General features: G+C 34.2%; 1 protein-coding gene across 1 annotated transcript in view; it reads left to right on the top strand.

The window, feature by feature from the left end:
• CCDC73 (coiled-coil domain containing 73) overlaps window positions 1-24573 on the top strand; it is a 78175-nt gene that overhangs the window by 26377 nt on the left and 27225 nt on the right. Inside the window, exons 6-8 of the mRNA XM_045825542.1 lie at window positions 3967-4005; window positions 11515-11650; window positions 11898-11977. Of these exons, the coding sequence (XP_045681498.1) occupies window positions 3967-4005; window positions 11515-11650; window positions 11898-11977 (255 nt within the window). The remainder of the gene's footprint in view (window positions 1-3966; window positions 4006-11514; window positions 11651-11897; window positions 11978-24573) is intronic.

The following is a 24573-nucleotide window of genomic DNA, read 5'->3' as shown; positions in this document are numbered from 1 at the left end:
TTTTTTAAATTGATTCTTGAGAGAGGGAAGAGGAAAGAGAGAGGGAGGGAGAGAAATAGCAATGTGAAAGAGAAACATCAGTTGATGGCGTCTTGCACACATCCTGACCAGAAACTGAACCCACAGCCCAGGCCTGTGCCCTGACTTGCAGTCAAACCAGTGACCTTTTGGTTTGTGGGGTGATGCCCAGTCCACTGAGCACACTGGTCAGGGCACTCCCATGAATTCTTTATATTTCTCAGAAATAAGTCCTAGCTGTCTGTATCCTGAGCTTCAGATAGTTTCTTCAGTTTGTCATTTGTGTTTTGATTTTGTTTCTTTTGGATTTTTGTTCAATTTTTGCTACAAATTATTTATTTTTTTAATTGCTTTTAGAGTTTGTCATGGTTAGAAAGGCTTTCACTACTCCAGAGTAATTAAGGGATTTGCCCATGTTTTCTTTTATTACTTCCTGTGCACTAAACTTTTATATTACATCTTTGATGATTTGAAGTTTATTTTTGTAACAGAGTATGAAATGTGGATCTAAGTCTGTATTTTTCTAGATTGTTATCTGGTTTTCTTAACGTTGTTTAGATACTCCTCATTTGAGATGTTAGGCAGCTTTTATTTTGGATTACTTTGTTACTTTGATGTAATAAAGTGAATAAAAATCAAGTACAACAAAATGTCAATGAGTTCCAAGATGAATGTTTTCAATAAAATTAAGGAAATGGATTTTATGCCTCAGATTGGATGAATAAGAAGCTGGAAGATATTATTGATAAAGAATCCTCGTATCTTGTTTCAACAGCAAGAACAAGAAGTGGAAAGTGATTAAAAACTCCAGGGAAAATAGATGGCTGTATAATTAAGGCATAAAGCAAACTAAAATTTCAGATGGTTTTGAGCAGTTGGTGGAGTATGAGAAGAGAGAAGGCATTTAGGTCCTTATCTTAGTAAAACCCTCCTTTATGTAGTATGTTGGATCCATAGAGAAGGAAATACAGTATTAGCATCTTGTTGGGTTCTGCATTAAACAATATTTATATTGATTGAAATAATCTAAACACAGTTGGCTTGCGTTTTTTATAGTTAACCTAAAAATAAATCATGGAAGACTTAATTGTGGCTACAGAACAAAACTTAAATGTTACTAGCCTTGTTGATGAACAAGTCAAGGTATGGTAAGATGAAGTTGAATCCAATGTACAGAAATATGCCTTAAAGTGGGTGGAACAAGAAATAGAGGTTTAAGTTTCCTATTTAAAGTTTATGTAGTTATTTAGTTTAGTGATTTTTATCATACCTCAGATATGCAGTTTAAAATGATCCCAGAAGGTAAACTTTTTTTCTTATGATTTATAGAAATTATGCCCTAGCCAGTGTGGCTCAGTGGATTGAGAGCTGGCCTGCAAACCAAAAGGCTGCTGATTCAAGTTCCAGTCAAGGCACATGCCTGGGTTGTGGGCTAGGTGTTTTTTTCTCCATTTCCTTCCCCCTCCCCTCCCCTCCCCTCCCCTCCCCCTCCCCCCTCCCCTCCCCTCCCCTCCCCTCCCCCTAAATAAAGAAATAAATAAAATATCTATATTTTTAAAGAGATAGAAATATAAATAAGATTTTGGCCCAGTCAAGTTGGCACACATAAAATTAACCATCGTGGTAACTGACAATAAAGTCAGGATTAGAGTGAACATCTTCTGAATTTTTTCTTTTTAAAAATTTTTTTCTAGATGACCTCTACCCTTTTACTTTTCTTTGTATGCCTTAAAAAATTATTCTGATCTTATCCAGTCTGATGTTTTTAAAATGGGATCTTCCTGCAGAGGACTTCCAAAGTTAGCTCCAAAGCCAGACTGGATTGACTGATATTGGATGTGTAGAAGACATTTCAAACATGACATGCTCAAGACTAAGTTCCTAAAATCTCTCTCTCCTGAAAACTAACTTATTTGTCTTTCTTCATTAATTACAACTCCCTTTTTTTTCTGTTGCAGATTTTTTCACTTCATTCTCATACTATATCCAGAATCTGACCACTCTCACTGTACCTATTGCTAACATCCTAGTTCTCTTTCATCCTCTTTCATGGGGATTATTTCAGTAGTTTATGGTGGTTTCCCTGCTTCCACTTCTGTCTTCCTTTAGCATTAAGATAAAAATGTGATCCTTTAAAAAAGTAAATCAGGCTTAGAACTCTTTAGTGCCTTCCTTTCTTACTCAGGATACAAACCTAAATCTGTATCACGCATTACAAAGACCTACAATGGTATGGCTCTCCTACTTCTCCCTCTCCTACTCTTTGAACTCATCTTTTGCTTTTCCTCCCATTGCTTACTCTTTTACAGCCAAATTGGCTTCCTTGCTGTTCTTTGAACACACCAGACATTTCCCCCACCTTATGGTCTTTGCACTTGCTGGAATGCTCTTACTTTTCTTAAGCCTTTACTCAGAAGTTGCCCTCTCAGAAAGGATTTTCTCAGCCACCTATGTAATTCCTTTTATTTTTCTTTAGCACTTATCAATATTTAATAGACAATATATTTTATTTATATTGCTTATATCTACCTTCCCCAGAATTTAAGCTGGACAGATATTTTTGGCCCAATATTGTACCCCCAATGTCTCTATCAGTGTTTACAGTAAGCATTCAATATTTGTTAAATCAATCACACATAATCCATTTCACCAAAATGAAATAAAATTATCAACTTGTTCAAAGCAGTGTGCTAAAAATTTTGTTTTATGGGAAACATGAAGTGATTATTGTGTTTTTTTGTCTAAAATTTAATAAATACAAGCAGGATTTCTGAAGATGTGCACTCATACATGGCTGGTTGGGGTTTAACTTGGTTAACTACCCTGGAGGACTATGTAAAATTGTTAAAAGTGTATAAAAATGAACAAATCTTGGGTATTCTTGGAATTTATCCTGCTAAAATGAATAACTACAGAGTTCATGGTACAAGTATATTTATTTTGGAATAGTTTCATAAAACTGGGTAAATGTAAAAAAATGACAGTGATTTGGTAGACAATGGTATAAATAGTGGAATACTATGTAGCCATTAAAAAGTTATGTTGTAGGTTAATTTGTCATAGAAAGGGGTTTGTTATATATTAGGTGAGTAGGGTACAGCATATACATATATTACTATTCCTCTCCCCACTGGCTCTCTTTTAAAGTATAAATGCATAGAAAAATACCTATTAGAACCAAAATATTAATGATTGCTATCTCTGGGTTGTGAGATGATTTGTTTAAAACAACTTGAATCCCCTATGCTTTTTCCCTATCCTTAATTTGTTTTCATCACATTTCCTTCAATGATGAGCCGATAATAAATATCAGACTCATCTAGACTGCTTTTGTAGTCCTTCTTGCTTTATTTTTCTTCTTGTTAGTTAATTTCTGTATTTTTAACTTGTATTTTATTGTCGTCTATCACTATCCCCTCTGGACATAAAGCTAAGGGGAGGAACTTTGTTTTGTTCACTGCTGTAATCTAGGATCCTAGGAAAGTGGCTAGCATATAGTAGGTACTCCATAAATATGTACTGAATAAATAAATGAATGTGTTGTTTTTGTTATAAGAAAGAAAGTTATGGTGAATAATATTTTGAAAAAATGTTACTAGAGCCCTGGCTGGTGTAGCTCAGTGGATTGAGAGTGGGCCTCTGAACCAAAGGATGTCTGGTTTGATTCCCAGTCAGGGCACATGCTTAGGTTGTAGGCCAGGTCCCCAGTAGGGGGCACATGAGAGGCAGCTGCACATTGATGTTTCTCTCCTTCTCCTTCCCTTCCCCTCTCTCTAAAAATAAATAAACAAAATCCTTAAGAACAAAAAAGAAAAGAAAAAAGTCACTAGAAATAAATAGTGCATGGAAGATAAATTCCACATTTTATAGCATACAGTTTTATTAGCAGGGGCAGTTTGTAACTAAATAAAGAGTATTAATGAGATTTTCTTGTTTTTTTTTTCCAAGGTTTCTAAATATTCTTTACAGAAGAAAGTGAGTGAAATGGTAAGGATATTACAAAATATATACCCACCCCCAGACTAAGTTACAGTTTCAAATGTAGCTTAAATTAATTTATTTTACAAATTTATTTCCAGATTATATAATGTTTACATGTTACAAAATTAATTTAACACAATTTCCATGTTATTGGTAGAGGTCTTATATTAAAATAAAACAACAAAGAAATAAAACAGCAAAACCTCTTAATGATATCTTTTCTAGCTATTTATGCAAATGTGGAGTTATTAATTATAGCCTGAAAAATTAAAATAATACAAAGTAGCATTTCAGTACAGCACTTGGGGTATGGTACCCACCCTTTATCATTCAACAAGTGTTTATTTGTGTATTCCTTTTCTATAGTATATTAAAAGTTAATATTTACATTTTTAGAGAATAACATTTTAGGCAATATTTACTTTGATATTCTCTTTTTAGCCCTATTTGATTCAGAAGGATTTATTTTTGTATTTTTGAGTAAGCAAGATTCTCCCATATCCACTTAAACCTTCAGAGGGCTTCTTGGCTGGGTTTACCCTATTTTAATCATCCTTTTTTGGAGCATACTGTAAAGCAAGTAAAATTAGTTTTTGAGTAAGTCTTATATATTATATACATGAGGAGCAAGAAATGAGAGATTATCCTTCAGACATTTAATAAAAAAAACAAAGTAAATATGTTTTTTGAAATTATTTTGGTGTGTTAGAAAATAAAAGAGCCTTAGAAAGATTGCTAAGCTTGATTGAATAAAAGAGTAAAAATTCTGTCAGTGTTCAACTGGAAAGAATAAAGATAATATTGTCAGACTGTTTTAAGCTATGATTTTAATTAAAAAGCTGAAAAACTAGATTCCAGTTTAGCTTTAAGTACCATGACATTTGTACTGAAAGTCATCTTCAACGCTACAGTGGTTTTACACAAAATATAGTGAAATTGAATAATGTGCCCTCTGACCTGGGAGATAAGGCTACAAGTTAAAGATCAAAAGCAACATAAAATGTGTTTTATTTATTCCACTTTAAAATTTCATCAGATATTTATAATCCTAAAAAAAAACATGGAAACATGCAGTATGCTTATGGTAGTTTTTCGTCACTTTTGAGCATTTTGTTAATATGAATTACAGCCTTTTAAGAACCTACTAAAATATATTTGAGTTATACTTACAATACGTTTTCCTGACAGTTCAATGTCTTATATACTGAGATGTACATTTATTATGCCCACTCTGGCAGAATATTATATGTTTTTCCATAATTGATCTTAAAGTTAAAAATAATCTTTTTTTTCTGAAGATTCTTACACTCTTCGTTTTACATTATTTTTATATCATTCAGATCTTTTTCTCTATTCAAAGTGCTAGGTAATATTCAGTAATTCAGTTAATTGTATTTTATTTGAATCAGCACATTATTCTTTATAGTATTTGGCTCTGTGGGTGAGTCAGGAAGCAAGCTGGTCACTGTGTCAAGGCAGGACCTTGGGGAGCAATTGGTAAGATTCAAAGTGCTGAAAGAAATAATTTAAAAAATAGTTTTAAGAAACTTTTGAAGAAGTTAATAATCTGTTGGCAAGCCCTTCACTACTAGTAAGTTTCTGTCTTTTGTGAATTCAGTAAACTTGTTTTTGTGTAGAGGTGGTGATATGTCTCTAAATTAACAGAATTATGAATCAAGAGATTCCTCTATCTGTAAAGATTCCACATCTTTTCTTGAACAAATGATCATATTGATTATTACCAATAAAAACAATGCATCAAAACATGATAAAAACATACCAGAGAACATCAAAGTAACTGTCTTTGTGATTTGGTCACTGATGAAAATCTTTTTGGTGTGTTCCTGTGATTACTGTGTTAAGTGACCATGTTGTGTAACTGAATAGCTAATGCAGCTTAATGAATGAATTAGAAACACCCAACTATCTGGTGGTATTTTATTTGTATATCCCTTTCCTCTAAAGAAAAGACTTAAAGATTTCTTTTTCTTTTTTTCCTTTTTATTGAATTTATTGGGGTGACACTGGGTTAACAAAGTCATACAGGTTTTAGGTATACAACCAACCCTACAGCACATCATCTGTACACTGTACTGTGCATTCACCACACCAAGTCAGTCTATGTCCATCACCATTTATCCCTCCTATACCCTTCTTTGCCTCCCTCTATCCCTTTCCCTGGCAGTCACCACACTGTTGTTCATGTCCCGGAGTTTTCTCTTTTTTTTTTTGTTCCACCCTTTCACCCTCCTTTACACTCCCCACCAACAGCTTTCTATGAGTCTGTTTCTATTTTTGCTTATTCATTTTGTTCATTAGATTCCACATATGAGTGAAATAAAATGGTACTTGTCTTTTACTGACTGGCTTATTTCACTTAGCATAATGCTGACCGTGTCCATCCATGCTGTCACAAAGGGTAAGATTTCCTTCCTTTTTTATGGTGGAGTAATATTCCATTGTATAAACGTACCATAGCTTTTTTTGTCCACTCTACTGATGGACACTTGGGCTGCTTCCAGATCTTGGCTATTGTAAGTAATGCTGCAATGAATGTAGCACATAGTCTTTCGAATTAGTGTTTCAGGTTTCTTTAGATAAACTCTGAGAAGTGGAATTGTTGGTTCATAAGACAGATTCATTTTTAACTTTCTGAGGTAACTCCATACTGCTTTCCACAGTGGCTGTACCAGTCTGCATTCCCACCAGCAGGGCACAAGGGTTCTCTTTTCTCCACATGCTTGTCAACATTTGTTTATTTTATTTTATTTTTTTTTAAAGATTTTATTTATTTTTAGAGAGAGGGGAAGGGAAAGAGAAAGAGAGGGAGAGAAATATCAATGTGTGGTTGTCTCTCACGTGCCCCCTACGGGAACCCAGCCCACAACCCAGGCATGTATCCTGGCTGAGAATCGAAATGGTGACCCTTTGGTTTGCAGCCTGAGCTCAATCCACTGAGCTACACCAGCTAGGGCAACATTTGTTTATTGATTTATTGATGATAACCATTCTATTCTGACAGGTGTGTGGTGATAGCTCATTGTCTCAATTTGCATTTCTCTGATGATTAGTGCCATTGGGTATCTTTTCATATGCCTATTGGCCATCTTTATGTCCAATAAAGGACATAAAGGACTTAGGAGAAGTGACTATTCAGGTCCTTTGCTGATTTTTTAATTGAGTTATTTGGTTTTTTGGTGGTGTTTTGTAAGTTCTTCATAAAGTTTGGATATTAACCCCTTATTAGATGTATTGGCAAATATGTTCCCCTATTCAGTGCATTGTCTTTCCTTTTTGTTGATGGTTTCCTTTGCTGTGCAAATACTTTTTACTTTGATGTAAAATTTAGTTTTCTTTATTAAAGTAACCCAAAATTTCAGCATTGAAAATTTTCATGTGATTTTGAATTACAACATTTTTTTTCACAGTAGAATATTTTTAGACTGAAGACTTGTCTGGAAAGAATCTTCGTGATTACATGTATTATGTATATCTGTACACTCATACAGAGTATGTGTAACTTCAAATTTTTTAAGTAGTGTGTATTTATATCTGTGACTGAAAAGGTAAAACATTTTTAAAGATGCTATAAGTTTTTAAAAAGTCTATTGTATAAGCCCATTGCTTTATTTTGGATTTAATAAAAGAAAATGAAGGTAAGTTACAAAATTAGAAATGAAGAATATATAAAATTTATTTTTTTATTTTTATTTTATTTTTTTTTTTTTACATCAGTGTGTGGTTGCTGGGGGTCATGGCCTGCAACCCAGGCATGTACCCTGACTGGGAATTGAACCTGCGACACTTATAAAGTTTATTTTTGTTTTTTTTTTCTTTAAAGTTTACTTATATACGTTATTTGTTTTAAAGGAAATTAATTTGATTTCAAAAGGTTTACAAATCGATCTCCATAAGGAAATGAGGAAAGGGGGAAATGAACAGCTATACTAATGTAGTTCTAAAAAGATGCATGTAAATATTATTTTTAAGTAATTCCTATTTTAAATACCCTGAGGCTTTTAAGTGATCTATACACATACACACATACACCTACTTGTTAATTATGTACATGCTATCTTTTTTTCTCTGATTTTGATTTTCATAGTGTAAGTTTGTTTGAAATGAGGTACAATGTATTTAGAAAGCAGTGAATCTTGGCATTATTTTCCTGTGGTCAAATTTTTTTGCATTTAGAGTTAAAATTGTGTAAGAGAGTATATAATGTTAATGAATTCACAGAGGCAAAAAGAAAGAAAAACAATATGAACTTAGCTATTTCTTAATCATCTCAATAAAGTAATTTTTATTCTGTTGTAGTATTTTGATATTAACATTAATAACACTAACTTATTTTTTTAACTTGATTCATTTTCTTTTTTCTAAGTTGAAATACATTCTAGTCATTATTGCGACTATATACTGGTAGCCTTTTTAAAAAGATTTTATGTATTTATATTTAGAGAGAGGGGAAGGGAAGGAGAAAGAAGGAGAGAAACATCAATGTGTGGTTGCCTCCTGTGCGTCCCCCACTGGGGACCTAGCCCACAACCCAGGCATGTACCCTGACTGGGAATTGAACTGTTGACCCTTTGGTTTGCAGCCTGCGCTCAATCCACTGAGCTACATCAGTCAGGGAAATTTATTTGTATTTTTAAAAATGTTGTTAGGTTTCTCAGACAGGTGTTACCAATATACTTTTTGTTGCTGTTTCCCAAAAGTTTAAACTATTTGCTGACAGTCATGCAGTTAGTGGCCAACTTGATAACTGACCTCTTCATCTCCCTGTCAGGCAGCCAACAAGATACATATATGAACAATCCCATAAAAGCCTGTCTGGCTAATAAGGCACATAAGCTGTAGGTGCTTATGTGATTTGAAAGTCTATAGTTTTTATTGTGGCCATAGACTAATGTGTTTGAAAATCAGAATTATGTCATGCAAACAAATGAAACTGCATTTAAATTGAATTTAAGTTTGGCCTCAAGCAAAGGGTGTCAGAATAGAGTGTATCACAAATTACTTTAATGTGATAGAACTCTGTGTATGTAGAGGAATGCCTATGAAATCCCTTGATCTTTGCTATATTTTTAGGTACCAGAATTGTTAATGTTTGCAGGTGTTGGCAGCCTATTTGATCCACCACTTTTAAACTGAAAGTTAAGGAAGCTTGTATGTAGGGGACAGTATTCTCATAGAGGCTATATAAAAATTGATTTGCCTGGCTGGCGTAGCCCAGTGGATTGAGCTCGGGCTGCGAACCAAAGTGTCGCAGTTCGATTCCCAGTCAGGGTACATGCCTGGGTTGCAGGCCATGACTCCCAGCAACTGCACATTGATGTTTCTGTCTCTCTCTCTCTATCTCCCTCCCTTCCCTCTCTAAAAAAATAAATAAATAAAATCTTTAAAAAAATGATTTGAATTGAAAATTTGAAAGATTTCTTGAATTGGAAAAGATGCCTTTAGACCAGTTTCTAGTGAAATTGTATGAGATTTGTACACATCTGATGAAAAAGTGAATATAAGTCTCTGGATTAGAGAATTAAGTGGTATTAGAGGAATGAAATTTGGCTCATTATTGTTCATTGTTTAGTTACAGCAGTAACTAAGGTAGTAACTCAGGTAGGCATACAAGCTCATGTGGTAAGTACACATGTCATCTTGTTTGCCTTATAACTGCTACACCATTAATTCAAATGATTAAGTAGTGAATTTGAAGAGCCATATGCATGAGAAACTTTCAAATGATGTATCATAATCATTACCAATGATATTATCACCTAAAAGTATCTTTGAAAAAGTTAGTTACCAGATTTTCCAAGATAATATAGTCAGATAAAATTTAAACCTTTATTAATATTAGAGAGGGCTGTTCTTATTTCAAATAAAAATTAAAACTATAAAGGTACTTTTATCAGTTAAGGAACAATAATAACAAAACATTGTATGTACTTATTATGTGACTGGCTCTGTTTTTAGTGCTTTGTGTTAATTCATTTTATCCTCACAACAATCCTATGAGGGAGATACTATCATAGTCTTTGTTTTAAAGACAAGATATATGATTTTCCTAAGGTCACACAGCAACTAAATTACAGAGGTAGGACTTAAACATAGGTACACTATCTTTTGACCATTCTATAGCTGCCTGCACTTTGGTTTTTAGCTCTGTGAAGGAGCACTGGTTAACTTATGCAAATGCAGATTTAGTAGAGGTTCTCATAATAAATCAGAGAGTGAAGAATGGGTTTGAGAATGAACAGGGACCAAGGTAATTCCCGAGTTTGTGAAACAGGATGTAGGAACCCAGGACAGAGGTCTCACATCAGTTTGGATAGGATCAGTCATCACTGAACTTCTTCAGTGTTAATGCTCTTTTTGCTCAAGATTTAAATTCCCAAAAGGAAGAAATCAATTGGTTTATTTTGAGTAATATACCCTTCACTTGACTGGGGAAGAATAGGACTCTTGAATTTTAGTCTTACTAGATCGTAATGAGGAAAAAATATTTCACGTAAATACTTGAAGTTGTGGTACTGTTGGGTGAAGGGGACAGATAGCCAGGCAAATCTAACAAATTTCTACTATTGGAACTCTGCAGGACAACGGAATTCATTCAGAAAGCAATTACCAAGTGCAGGTTGATGGGTCTTACACTGTTCTCTATCACCTCTCATCATAGAAGCTGAAGTGTGTGGCAAAAATGAATGAAAGTTGTGAAACCAGTCAGTGAGCCTGCTAATGCCAAGTCAAGATCAAGACCTTTAAAAATGTCAATGATTCGATTAAAATACTATCTCTTTAAAATTTAAAGTCATATTTCTAAGTATGGTGAAAAACAAGCTCCTTTAGCTGAAAGCAGTGAAGGCCCATATTATATGTGGAGTCCAATTTTTACCAGTTGTCTCACTCAGCTTAAATAGACTTTTTACTGTACTATATTACCTCCCTGTGACTTACAGGTATTGTCCTCATCATTCCATTTTTAATACATTGAGAAGGTGCTATATTCATTAAAGTTAATCTTAGAAAAATTACCTGAATTTTTATAATGAAATAATAATTAGGCCAGCAAATTTAGAGAAGAAAAATTCTTTTCCTAAATTACGAAAAGTATTGCTTTAATATTCTCCCCATATTGCTTATGTTAGACTGGACTAATCAACTTTTCAATAAATAAAACAGTTGATTTTGAAAAAGAAACTGTAAACAAAGGAAATATAATTATGTGACTATTTTGTTATGGGGAAAAATGTGCTTTAATTTTACATAAATTTATAAATATCTCTTAACATTTCCTCCCTGTGGTATACTCATACTTTTTAATGACATATTTATGTTAATAACACGTTATTTAAAATGATAGCTTTTTATGTTTAATATGTATGTGTGCATGTATGTATATATATATGGGTGTTATGAGAGCCAATAGTCATTTTTTTTAAGCCAGTTTGCATAGGGCCAGTGTAGTTTTCCTGTATTTGTAACTGTAACATTTAAAACAACTCTTTAAAATAGGAACAAAAAGTCCAGTTACATCTTTTGGCTAAAGAAGATCATCAGAAGCAACTGAATGAAATTGAGAAGTACTATGCCACAGTAACAGGCCAGTTTGGAATGGTAAAAGAGAATCATGAAAAGTTAGAACAAAATGGTAGGTACTGTCTTATTCAAACTTACTGATATATTTAATAGGAAATGTTTAAATGAACTTAATATTTATAATGAATCAATTAAAGTTAACTGAGACTAGTATAGTACATGGCAGTTTAGTGAATTTTATTTAAATGTAGTGACAACTGTATACATTGTGTTGAGGCTGTTCCTTGTCTGTGTTAGTGATACTTTCCTTAAAATGTAAATTGAATATAATATTTTCCTCAATGTCTTTCATGTTGCAGTACAGGAAGCAATACAGTTAAACAAAAGACTTTCAGCTTTAAATAGAAAACAAGAATCTGAAATATGCAGTTTAAAAAAGGTATGATTGATATAGCATTATACTATTGAATTAAAACTACAGTCTAAAATAATTCACTTTATGAAATATTACTAGAAAAGGTTGGGTAGATTTTTGTTATAAATAAAATGTTTTAAATACAGATTCATGAACTTTTGTTTTGATTCCAATAAATGTAATGAATTTGTTCTAACCTATTCGAAATATTGTTTGACTTGTCACCGGTGGCATGCATTTTTCTGGTGACATCAGTAGCCTATAGGCGTTCATTATATGTCAGTCTTACTATATTCATTCATTCATTCAGTTGAATATTTGAGTGACTCTTTGTGCCAAATATTATGTGGCACTGAGGATACAGATATGGAGAAAATAAAACATGTCCCTGCTTTTTTGAAGTTTATAGTCCAGTGGAGGAGTTAGACATAAAACAATCAAATAGATTAAATAATTTAAAACTGTTACAAGTTATATGAAGAAAAAGTAAAGGATGTAATGACATTATAATAGGTGGCATTATTGCATTGGAGGTAAAGGGGTAGAGAAGGGAAGAAAATAGTGTTTAAGGCAAGGAAAATAGCACATGCAAAAGCCTTGAGGCAGGAAAGAGTTTAGTATAGTATCTGAGGAACTAGAAAGAGTATGATATGGTTGGAGCATCATGAGGGAAGGAATGCATTGGACATTTACTGGGTGCTAACTGAACATCAATAGCCCTTTTCTCTCTCCTAAACTCATCCAGATTTTTATTTTGTTGCCTCCAGCTTAGAGATGAGCCCTAAATTGGCAGAAGGCCATAACCATACTTCCTTCCTCTGTCCACAGCCATTGGTTCAGGAGTGGACAAATGGCCTTAGGTAGTGGTTATAAACCAGACAGAATGTAAGCCCACTGTGGCTCTCAGTCATCCTCCAACCATAAGAAGCCAAAAAGTGTGGATGCCGGATTGGTGTTGTATAAAGAACCTTGTTCTTGGAAGACATTTTTGAGTCCTTGAATTGACTGACCTTACCCTTTTCTTACCTCTAGACTTTTCAGTTATGGGAGCCAGTAAATCCTCCGTTTTATTTAAGCCAGTTTGGATATGGTCAGTGTAATTTTCCTGTATTTGCAACTAAAAGTATCCCTGCTGATACGAGGGGAGAGTGGTATGAGAGAAAGAAGTAGGCAAGGCCTTGTTCTTTCTACAGAGAATGGCTTCCTGTTTCCTCTTCCCTCCTCCCTTCACTGCTCCATCTGAAATACCACTTTGAACCACCTTTCTGTCCCGTAGAGAATTAAGTACCTGTTCTTACTGATCCTCAGTAAATGCTTTAAAACAACATTTACTGAGTATCACTTAAATGTTTATTTAAACATTACAGTTACTTTGTAGTTATTTAATTTATTGGTGTGCAAAATATCCATTTCTCTCTCCAGATCCAGACTTACCCATCCTTCTTTCCTTGTAAGGCTTACCTATATAGATTGCATCAGGTCCCATCTCTTCTGGCTTTTTGTTGAGTTGGGCCAGGGGCAAGAGATGGGAGGAAGGAGAATGAATAAATACAGGGTAGGGCAAAAGTGGATTTATGGTTGTTTGTATGGAAAACAATACAATAATTGATAAATAATATAAGAATAAACTCTGTTTCATGTACTCACACCTGTAAACCTGCTTTTGCCCCACCCTGTGTATTTATTCTCCCTCTTCCCTCCCTGTGACATGAGTGCAGGGTGGCCCTGCCCCTCAACACATCACTGCTTCTTTCAGGTTGGCCTACTCTAAGTGATGCTCTCTTTCTGAGTTTCAGTAACCTCCTGTTGTCCTTTTGGGTCCAGGGGTGGTGACAGCTCCATTGCTGCTAGTCCCTCGAATTTGCCTCATTTCTTATGGTTTCTTTATATTGTATCCACACCTTTGCAAATAAAACATCTGCAAATTACCCTAATTTTTGTCTACCGTCTGTTCCCTGTTGGGATTCTGGGTATATACTTGATTAGAGTATAACATTAGTAAGGCCAAAGATATGGATTCAGTTTCCTATTAGGCTAGTTGATTCAGTACAGAGAATTTTTTTATTTTTATTTTTTTTTAATCCTCACCCAAGAATATGTTTACTGATCTTAGAGAGGGATGGAGAGAGAAACATCAATGTGAAAGAGAAATATTGATCAGTTGCCTTCCATATGCATCCCAGCCAGGGATAGAACATGCAACGTTATACAAGACAATGCTCCAACCAATGAAATGATGCTGCTTGTGCCACCCGGCTAGGGCAAGAGAAATTACATTTTTAGTCAAAGATTACACTTTGCAGTGTAACCTCAACTAGCCATTTATAAAATACATACTTGGGAGTCAAAAGATAAATGAATATGAATGATGTTCAGATACATCATTCATTTGAGGAAAATTTAAATTTTGGGTCAGTGTTTTCATTTTGATTCTAAATGATTCTGTTTTTTAAGGGGGAAAAAACTCACCCCAAGCATTTACAGCTTTATGCATACATCAGATTTCACTATTTTTACTTATTTTATTTATTTAAATTAATAAACTACTTTTTAGAGCAGTTTTAGCTTCACAGCAAAATTGAATGGAAAATACAGAGTTCTCATATACTCCCTGTCCCCACACATGTTGTCTCTCCCATTGTCAGCATCCCATATCAGAAGGGTGCATTGGTTACAGCTGATGAACCTGCTCTACGGATCGTTGTCATCCACGTCCCATACTTTACATTGGGGTTCATTCTTGGTGCTACATTCTCTGGGTTTGGACAATGTTTAATGCCCTGTATCTATCATTATAGTATCATACAGAACAGTTGCACTGTCCTGAAGGTCATCTGTGCTCTGCTTTTTCATCCCTTCCTCCCCACTAACCCGTGGCAACACTAATCTCTCTATTGTTTCCATAGCTCTACCTTTTCCAGAATGTCTCATAGTTGGGATAGAATGTAGCCCCTTCAGACTGTCCTTTTTTTCACTTGGTAATATGCATTTAAGGCTCCTCTATGGTTTTTTTTTTTTATGGCTTGATAGCTCATTTCTTTTTATTATTAAATAGTATTCCATTTTTTGTATGTACCATAGTTTGTTTATCCATTCACCTACTAAAGGACTTCTTGGTTGCTTGCAAATTTTGACAATTATCAGTAAAACTGCTATAAATATCTGTGTGCAGTTTTTGTGTGGACATGTTTTTGACTCCTTTGTATAAATACTAAGGAGTATGATTGCTTGGAAATTGTATTAGACTATGTTTAGTTTTTGTAGACCTACCAAACTGTCTTCCAAAGTGGCTAGACATTTTGCGGTCCCACCAGCAATGAATGAAAATTCCTTTTGCTCTACATCTTTGCCAGCAGTTGGCGTTGTCAATATTTTGGATTTTGCCCATTCTAATAGGTGTATAGTGGTATCTCTTCGTTGTTTTGATCGATTTGTAATTCCTTAGTGGCATATAATATTGAGTATCTTTTCATATGCTTACTTGACATTTGTGTTTCTTCTTTGGTGAGGTGTATGTTCAGATCTTTTCTCCACTTTTAATTGGACTTTTCGTTTTCTTATTGTTGAATTTAAAAGTTCTATCCATAATTTGGGTAGTTGTTCTTTATCAGTATCAGATGTGTCTTTTATAAATATTTTATCCCACTCTGGTTTCTTTTCTTCTTCTTCTCCTGACATTGTCTTTTGCAGATCAGAAGTTTTTAATTTAATGAAGTCTATCTTATCAATTATTTCTTTTGTGGATTATGCATTTGGCATTGTACCTAAAAAGTTATTGTCATGTATAAAGTCATCTAGATTCTCTCCTATGCTATCTTCTGGGAGTTTTATAGTTTTATTATTACATTTAGATGATCCATTTTAATTCATTTTTGTGAAGGGTGTAAGATTATCTAGATTCATTTTTTTTTTTTGCATGTGAATATCCAATGGTTTCATCACCATTTGTTAAAAGATTATCTTGGCTCCATTGTGTTGTCTTTGCTCCTTTGTCAAGGATCAGTTGACTTTATTTATGTGGGTTCATTTCTGTGCTTTCATTTCTGTTCCATTAATCTAATTGTCTTTTCTTTCATCGATACCATGATGTCTTCATTACTATAGCCTTATAGTAGGTCTTTAAGTTGGGTAGTGTCAGTTCTCCTGTACTGTTGAACTAGCTATTCTGGGTTTGCCCCCATATAAGCTTTAGAATCAGTTTACTGGTGCCCACAATGATTTGCTGGGATTTCGACTGGGATTGTATTGAATTGATAGATTAAGGTGGAAAGAACTGACATCTTGAAAATACTGGGTTTTTCTATCCATAAATATTTTATTTTTTGATCTCTTTCATCAGGGTTTTGTAGTTTTTCTTGTATAAATCTTATAAGTATTTTATTACATTAGTATGTAAGTATTTTATTTTGTGGGTTGCTAATGTAAATGGTAATGTGTTTTTATTTTCAAATTAGACTTGTCTATTGTTGGTATATAGAAAAGTATGAGGTAATAGAAAAAAAAAAGATATGTATTGGCCTCCATCCCCAATTCCTGGCACAGAGCTCTTAAAAAAACCCTTGTAATTTTCTATGTGATAAGAACATTAGGAGCCCCTTTTATTCTAATGAGGTGACTCTGGGCGGGCTCCTGGGTGGGGCTGATCAATAGAAAGACCAAGCCATGATCAGAAGCTTGAAATTTTCAGCCTTGCTCCTCTGCACTACCCACTTCTCCAGAGAGGGGAGAGGGGCTAGAAATCAAGTTAGTAATTGATCATGCCTGTGTGAGGAAGCCTTCATAAAACCCCAATAGTATGGGTTCTGGAGAGCTGCCAGGTTGGTGAACACATCCATTTACTGGGGTTGACACACCCAAACTCCATTGGTACCGAAGCTCCTATGCTTGGTACCCTTCCTGATCTCACCCTGTGTATCTCTTCATCTGGCTGTTCATCTGTATCCTTCATATATCCTTTAACAAACTGGTAAACGTAAGTGTTTTCCTGAGTTCTGTGAGCCACTGTAATAAATTAATCAAATGCAAGGAGTGGGTCCTGGAATTTACTGTTCATAGCCGATCAGTCAGAAGCACTTGAACTTGTGATTGCCATCTTAACATTTCTTTTTGTTCACATCCTTGAATATTAATGATAACTCTTTTAAATAAAAAAGGAAAAGCTGTAATTTGAAAAATTTGTCTCTAGTCTCAAATCAGAACAGTTAGGACCACTTATTTTTACCAATATAAACTTGAAATGCTAAATAAATACTGAGTAGCAGTGAAAAAGCATGTTTTGGTGATATCTCTTTAGTTCACTTATTTTTTTATTTAATAGGTCTATCAATAACCTAAATGATTAAGTAACCATGCATTTTGGTGACTATATGAAAATATACAGTTAGTTTTTACATTATGAAAAGATTATATCTCATAAATTTCTATACTAAATTATGTATTTTTATTTTTACTGAATAAAGGCAAGTCTTTCACTGTAACATAATAGACTATTGTATTTCAAATGTATAGTTTGAGACTGACTTGTACATGGAGATGAGGCTCATGGATACCCTTAGTGGATTTGTGAAAAAGGATGAAGGATGTCTATGAACTTTTAAAAGTTCCAAATCCAAGCAGCTAAAAGGGTGAGAAATATACACACACACACACACACACACACACACACACACACATATATTTACAGCCAATTTTTAATATTTTAGACATTCTAGGTATAATAATTTTATATTTTGTATTTTTATTTATTTTTCAGAAGTAAAATTTAGCTCTTTTAATATTAAGAAGATATGGTTTACCCAATTAATCAAAGATGTGATGATGTAAAGTACAGGAAAAAATTTTAATAAAATATAAAACTTTAATTTCTATTTACAGTTTTTTATTTTTAAATTTATTTTTTTCATGTTATATTTTGTACTTTTAAATGTAATCTTTATTTTTAACTTTAGAAAACATTCTTTTCTGTTTTGATTCTTTTCTAGAAGCAAATTAAGTTTAGTAACATTGGTTATAGCACTAATTTAAAACTTTTAATCATTAATTGTCCCAGAGATAATTTTTATTTTTCTTTTGTACTGTTTTATGATTTTGTCCAGAGCAGTTAAGTTACTGGTTTGTGATAAGATGGAATTCTATTTTTTTGTGGAGCAGATTTAAGCAGACCAAACTTAGTTGTTACATTAAATGAGGTATTACAGTTCTGAATGCTGGGTTCACTATTATGGCCATCATGAAGAATTCCTGATACTATCTGTGAGCAGCATTCATAAACTCTGCTATTTGTCTGAGTAAACGTCAGAGCACTCAAGGAGATAGTGATATTTAACAGACTACCCCATACCAGAAAAGGAGGGGTAAAGGAGAAAAGGGCACAGTATTTATGACTCCAGGAACTATAAGTTGTAATTTAATAAGATCAAAGCCTGTGCTGTTTATTTGCTGCACTAACAGCTCTGAATAAAATGGTTAGAAAACAGACAATACTAAAAGTTCAGGATATTTAAAAGCTATTAGGGCTATAAAATCACAAGCATATTTTTAGCAGAGAATCATTTCATGGAGGTCTCAGATTTTAATTTATTATGCTCTTAAGATTAAGTAATTAATATATAAGAGAAAAAGAAAGACTTAAGAAATGATTAGCTTCTACTTTTGTCAGTCATATAGTGGGTTTTCACCCCTAACTGCCCCTCCCACTTCCCTGTTGTTTCATAACAATTATTGTAACAGGAATTTATGTATTTTAGAGAATCTCCTATAAGACTTGGGTGATCACCTCCATGTTTTTAGTAGTTGAAAAATGTAGTAAGACATAGAAGTTCATATTTTGTAACCTTGACAGAAGAAAAAACTTTCAGAAAACCTATCCTCCCTTACTAATTCAGAGAATTGTGAGCCATTTTATATGAACGTAAGTTTTAGCCATATACCTCAGCTTAATTGTATTTTATCAATAGGATATTGTATCTTAGGACTGGACCTAGAAAAGATCACTATTATAAAACAATGTAATAATTTACCTTCCAAGTTGTTTAAATGTTTATTTACTTCATATTGGTGTATCTTTAGGAAAACCCAATGTAAACATTTAAAGGAAAAAACTGGTGCAAGTTTTCTCTTTAAAAGTTATTTTAGTGCACAGAGAGCAGCTGGAAAACTAGTGTTTAGAAACACTGTTGAGTGAGGAAAGGTGTACATGATATTAAACCAAATATCAGTGTCTTACTTAAAAAATAGAATCAGCCCTGGCTGGTGAAGCTCAGTGGATGGAGTGTCAGCCTGCCATGTGAAAGGTCACTGGTTTGATTCCTAGTCAGGGCACGTGCCTGGGTTGTGGCTGGGTCCCCAAGTTGGGGGCATGTGAGAGGCAAATCGATCGATGTGTTTTTCACACATCGATGTTTTTCTCCCTCTCTTTCTCCCTCCCTTCCCCTCTCTAAAAATAAATAAATAAAATCTTTTAAAAAATAAAAAATAGAATCACTTGAACATAAAAAATTTCTTTTTATTGCTCAGAGGATGTTTGTCTAAATAATGAATAATGATATAAATATTAGTTAAACATCCTTAAAATTGGGTTGAGATCAGAGCTTTGAGATCCTTTAACAGGTATTTTTCCTTGAATTAAAAGTTAAAATTTTCAAAAGTTAACCTAATTGTTGAAATTACTAGATTTATTTTTATATTCTTTTGTATCCATAGTTCATTTAACTATCATCCTCTATTTTTGAATTTTTATTCAGGGTAAAAATAATAAGACCCATAATTTTTTTTGTTCCATAGTGTATTAAATCAAAGACCCATGTGGCTTATTAACTAGAGTAATGTTTTATTATACTGCTTTATTTCTGTAATTGTTTTCTAGCATATTCTTGGAACTGCACTTACAATGCAGAATTAACCTATTTTAAGTTCACAAATTTAGGGCTCTTAATTACAACAGTTTATTACAACAAAAAGTATGCTTTTCTTTTAAAGTTAACATAATGCTAGTAATTCATCACTTACTAAACTTTATTTTTCCATTATCAGTGAGAAAACTGCACTGGTCTGTTCATGTTTAAACCAGAAACACCTATCTGTTACAAGATGGTCTGCAGGGCGGTGGTTGTTACTTTGAACAAAGTGAAGCCAGCTGGTTCAATCAGTGATGAAACCCTCAGAACTATACTATGTAATTCTGCAAATGAACTCTGAATATTTATGTCGTTAACAGTAGTCTGTTGGCGGTCAGTGACTGCTCTTACCAAGTATTTTTATTGCCATTTGCTTTATGATGAATAAATGTATCTTTGGTTTTATCTACTGTTATGTTAGGTAAAGATAAGTTACATGGTTTTTCATATCATGTTTGTCACTCTTGCGTTCTTAGTGCTCATCATAATTTTTAGTTCCTCTACATCCCTGAGTGTATTATAGTGCTGTGGAATATGAAACATGGTACCTTTCCTTGAGGAACTCACTGTCCCTAGGAAAACTCTTATTGCTATCAGCTATGAAAGACTCAGTCGTAATTCTTTAAATAAATAAAAGATGTTTACACCATTATTAAGAATTCAGGCATTTTACAAGTAGAGAAAATAACAAGTAGTAATATTAGGTAACAATGCCTGGCATATGGTAGATGCTCAATAAATCTTGTTGCATGAAATGTTACATGACAGGCATTTTGTTTTTGAAAAAAATTATATGCTGGCCCTGGCCGGGTAGCTCAGTTGGTTGGAGTGTTTACCCAATATGCCAAGGTTGTGAGTTCAATCTTCAGACAAGAAACAACCAATGAATGCATAAATGAGTGGTACAACAAAGTGATGTTTCTCTGTCTCTTGCTTATCAATAAATAAAAGAAAATTATACATTAATTTCACAAATCAGGAACTTGAGGTAGAATGAAGTTAAATAAATTACCCGAGGTTACACAAAAGGAAAATAGAGCCAGGATTAAACCCAGACAAATTTGGCTCTCGAGCCTGTGACCTTAACCATTCTACCGATAATAGTAGCAGCATGAGCAGTTTAGTCAATGTAAGTTTCTTCTCTCCTTCATTCCCCATTTGAAGGCGTATATTTGTTAAGGGGAAATGGTTAACTGTTTATATTGCTGAACTAACAGCTCTTGGTATGCCTTCACTCTGCAGATCTATAGCCTAGCATATCCCTACTTTAAAACTCATCATTAAACACCGCTTCCTTTGGGCTCCGTCTCTCAGCCCTCCTCTTTCTCCAACCAGAGAATTTTTTTTCCTATCTTACATAACATTACACTCCCAAATCTATTTTCTTTACCTCTTGTCCTTCAGTCACCACAACTTCACCCAATCCATTGGCTCATTCCTGCACATAATTCCTGCGTGGTATTTCTCATTTATTCTGCTTATCTTAACTCATCACTTTACTGTTTCTTTAAAACTGAACCTTTCAGCTGTAGTCATCTCAAGGACGTGCATGACCCAGGCCAACACTAGTGTTGCTTTTCTTTTTTTCCCCTTTGTATTCTCTTTCGCAATATGAGTGTAATGATATCTGCCTTTCCTGTTCGTATATGTGTAATACATATAAAATAAATGCATAGAAAAGTACTTCAGAAAGTTTAACATGCTATAGAAATTTATGGGATCTTGCTTGTAGGTGTAATTAGGTTAAAATTAAGGCAGTGAAGGATTTGGCTTTCCTGTAGGTGGGTTTTTTATTTGTATAGGCTTTCAAGACAACTGAATGATAGCCTCATTTGTGTCTGAATTCCTTATCAGATAGGCTGAGTCTGAAATTCTGTCTTGACTTGTCAACAATTGCTTTCTCCCTTCATGCTTGAACTGTATTCTATTTCTACAATGACTAGCTTGCTCCAAACTATTTTCTTCAGATCATCTCATTGTAACTCATACTGATACTTTGTTTTTCATTACAGAATGTTGTGTTTTGTACATAACGATAAATATTTAAAATATAAAATGTATTAATTTTATAACACCTATGTGATAGTTCACGTAGATGTTATAAAAGGGTCTTTTGGTACAAATAAATTCTTCTGGCTTTCTGATTATCTTTTTTTTTCCCCCATTCCTCTAAAGCTCTATTCTAAGATCTCTGTTGTTCTCTTTTCATATTTTTTTGTCTTTCAGTTAGCTCACACTCGTTAATTCAGTCATTCACTTCATGTGGATGACTTCATATTTATATTTCCAGTCTCAGATTTGTCTTAGTCTCCAGTTCTATATTTTCAACTGCCTGTAGGTCGTCATCTTTCATGACTTATTATGGCTTTAGGGTCAACACGGCACATATTGGATTGATTCTTTATTTTCCCCATCCCTAACCTCCCTTTTCAAATTTGTACAACTCTCCTTTCAAAGGAAGCCATCCTGCTGCCTGTGAAGGTGAACGAACCATCTCTGGTACATTGAAACTACATTCGGAGGAATGAATCACAGGTACCCTTTTATAATTTGAAAAAGCATGAATGAAGGACCTTCTTTCTGAGAACAGTAACAGTTTATATGTCTCAAGTTAATGATTTATGCTTTTTGGCTTTCTTAAGAGTTGGTATCAGAACATTGTTCTCTTGTTACTTATTGTCTTAAATACATTTTTTTATCAATTTCCTTAGTGAAGCAGACTTTCCATTTCCTTTCCACTTTTATGCTTCTCTCTTTCACATTTTATGGTCCCTTGTTTCATTTTTTCTAGCTTCAATAGACACTCTGGAATCATCTTTCTCCTTCATTCCTTTTGTCTAGTAGATAATATCTTCCTTTAGAATATCTCATGTTTTTTCATTCTCCATTTCTCAATAGTAGAGACATTCATCATCTCATGCCTGGATTAAAAAAATAGCCTCTTAGCCAGTGCTCTTTTCCTAGTTTTTACTCACTCTTTTTGCCAGACTAACTTTACTAGGTTACTAGTTTAATGTGCTGCTTCTGTGCACCTGACATATGCTAGATACTTACTGTGTGTAGAAGGAATGATAGATTGAACGGTTCTTCTTTGCCTATCAAATCAAGTCCCAAAATGTTTCAGCTTTATTGAGGTATAATTGACATATAACATTGTGTGAGTTTAAGGTGTGCAATGTGTTGATTTAGTCCCAGCCTTCTTTAATTGGCTTTCCAGAGCTTTCGTGGCCTGGCCTCATTCTACATTTTCTCGAATTGTTTCTTACTACTTTCTAACAAGCTTCTTCGAATCTATTTAACTCCACATTTTTGTTGCCATTATAATTCTTAATTCTCTTGGCCTTTTTGCCTTTGTTTTTAGCCATATCCCCTATCCCTACTTGAAATGCCTTTCCTCAGTTCATTTGTATTAAATAGGATTGAGGCAGGTAACAGCATACTGGAATGGGTCATTGAAAAAAGTTTGACAAAAAAGCTATTTACAAAGTTGTGGGCAGAGTTAAGAGAAACCAAAAAGGGGTGTGGTAGTAAAACACTCAGGGACAGAAGCAGTGAGGGAATGACACGCCATCTAGCCCTGAAAGGGCAGGGGAAGGAAGCAGACACTGGAAGCTAGAGAGAGCTGTAGGCACAGCTGTAGAAGTGCAATTCAGAAGCTGTGACCTTTGGTAAAGGTGTTCCTAATTTGTAGTCCTGTTGGGGAAATATTTCAGTCTCTCTCTCTCTTCAGTATATTGATTTACTGGTGCCTCCCACAGATTGAACCCAACCAGGAGCCACACAGGGCACAGAGCAGTGTGGAGAAAGGGTGGAAAGAATCAGGAGGGACAAATGGAGAAGAAATGGAACAAATATTCTTCTAATTCTTCAAGGCCTACCTCCTTCATTCAAACTTCTTTCATTACTCAGTTTGTGCTGATTGTTCCCTTTGTACCGGACATTAATTTGTCTGCCTGCTTTTCTGAGAATAGAGCCCTACTTCTTGACCTATGTGGCTACTTCAGCAGTTACTTTATGTAGTGTTCATTTCTAAAGGGGATATGTGAACTAAGACCAATGATTCCTTTCTCCTAGATTTTGAAATAGGGGTTAGAGATAATCAGGTGAGCTTCCCTCTGGGAGGCTGAGGCTGTAACATGTAGAACTCCCGCTTTCTGCTGCTCCTTTCTCAGCTTCCGTGATACCCCACTCTCTTGGTTTTTCTCCTGCCTCAGCTGATGGTACTTCTCAGCCTTCTATACTAGCTGTTTTTCTAATCCATGACTGTTGGAGTTCTTTGGGACTCATTTGCCACCTTCTCTTTTTAAGGGTTTATTTTTAATTTTCATTTAAAAAATTTTATTGAGTTTATTAGGGCAACATTGGTTAGTAAAATTAATAGGTTTCAAGTGTACACTTCTGTAATAGTCACCTGTATGTTGTGTGTTCATCTTTTCTTTTTAACTAATAACTCTAAGTGATTGCACCTGTTTCCACAGCTTTAAGTACCATTTTAAAAACTGATACAAGAGGAATGTGCATATTTTAGAAAAAAAATACTAATCAGCACAAGGAAGAAAATAAAAATTCCCTATAATTTCACTAAACCACCTGCTAAACCACCTTTTTTTCCTACAAGAGTTGTTTATCATTATTCAGTTCTTAAATACAGCCTTTTAAAATGTTATGTATATTAGTCAAGTCCCTTAACTGTAAAATAATTTTGTCAGAAAAGGAATTTGGATG

Source organism: Phyllostomus hastatus, unplaced genomic scaffold, assembly GCF_019186645.2.
Source record: "Phyllostomus hastatus isolate PE091 unplaced genomic scaffold, TTU_PhHast_1.1 phas_scaffold_585, whole genome shotgun sequence".
Lineage (NCBI taxonomy): Eukaryota > Metazoa > Chordata > Mammalia > Chiroptera > Phyllostomidae > Phyllostomus > Phyllostomus hastatus.
Note: the sequence above shows the minus strand (reverse complement) of the source record. Positions and strands in the feature narration are given on the sequence as shown.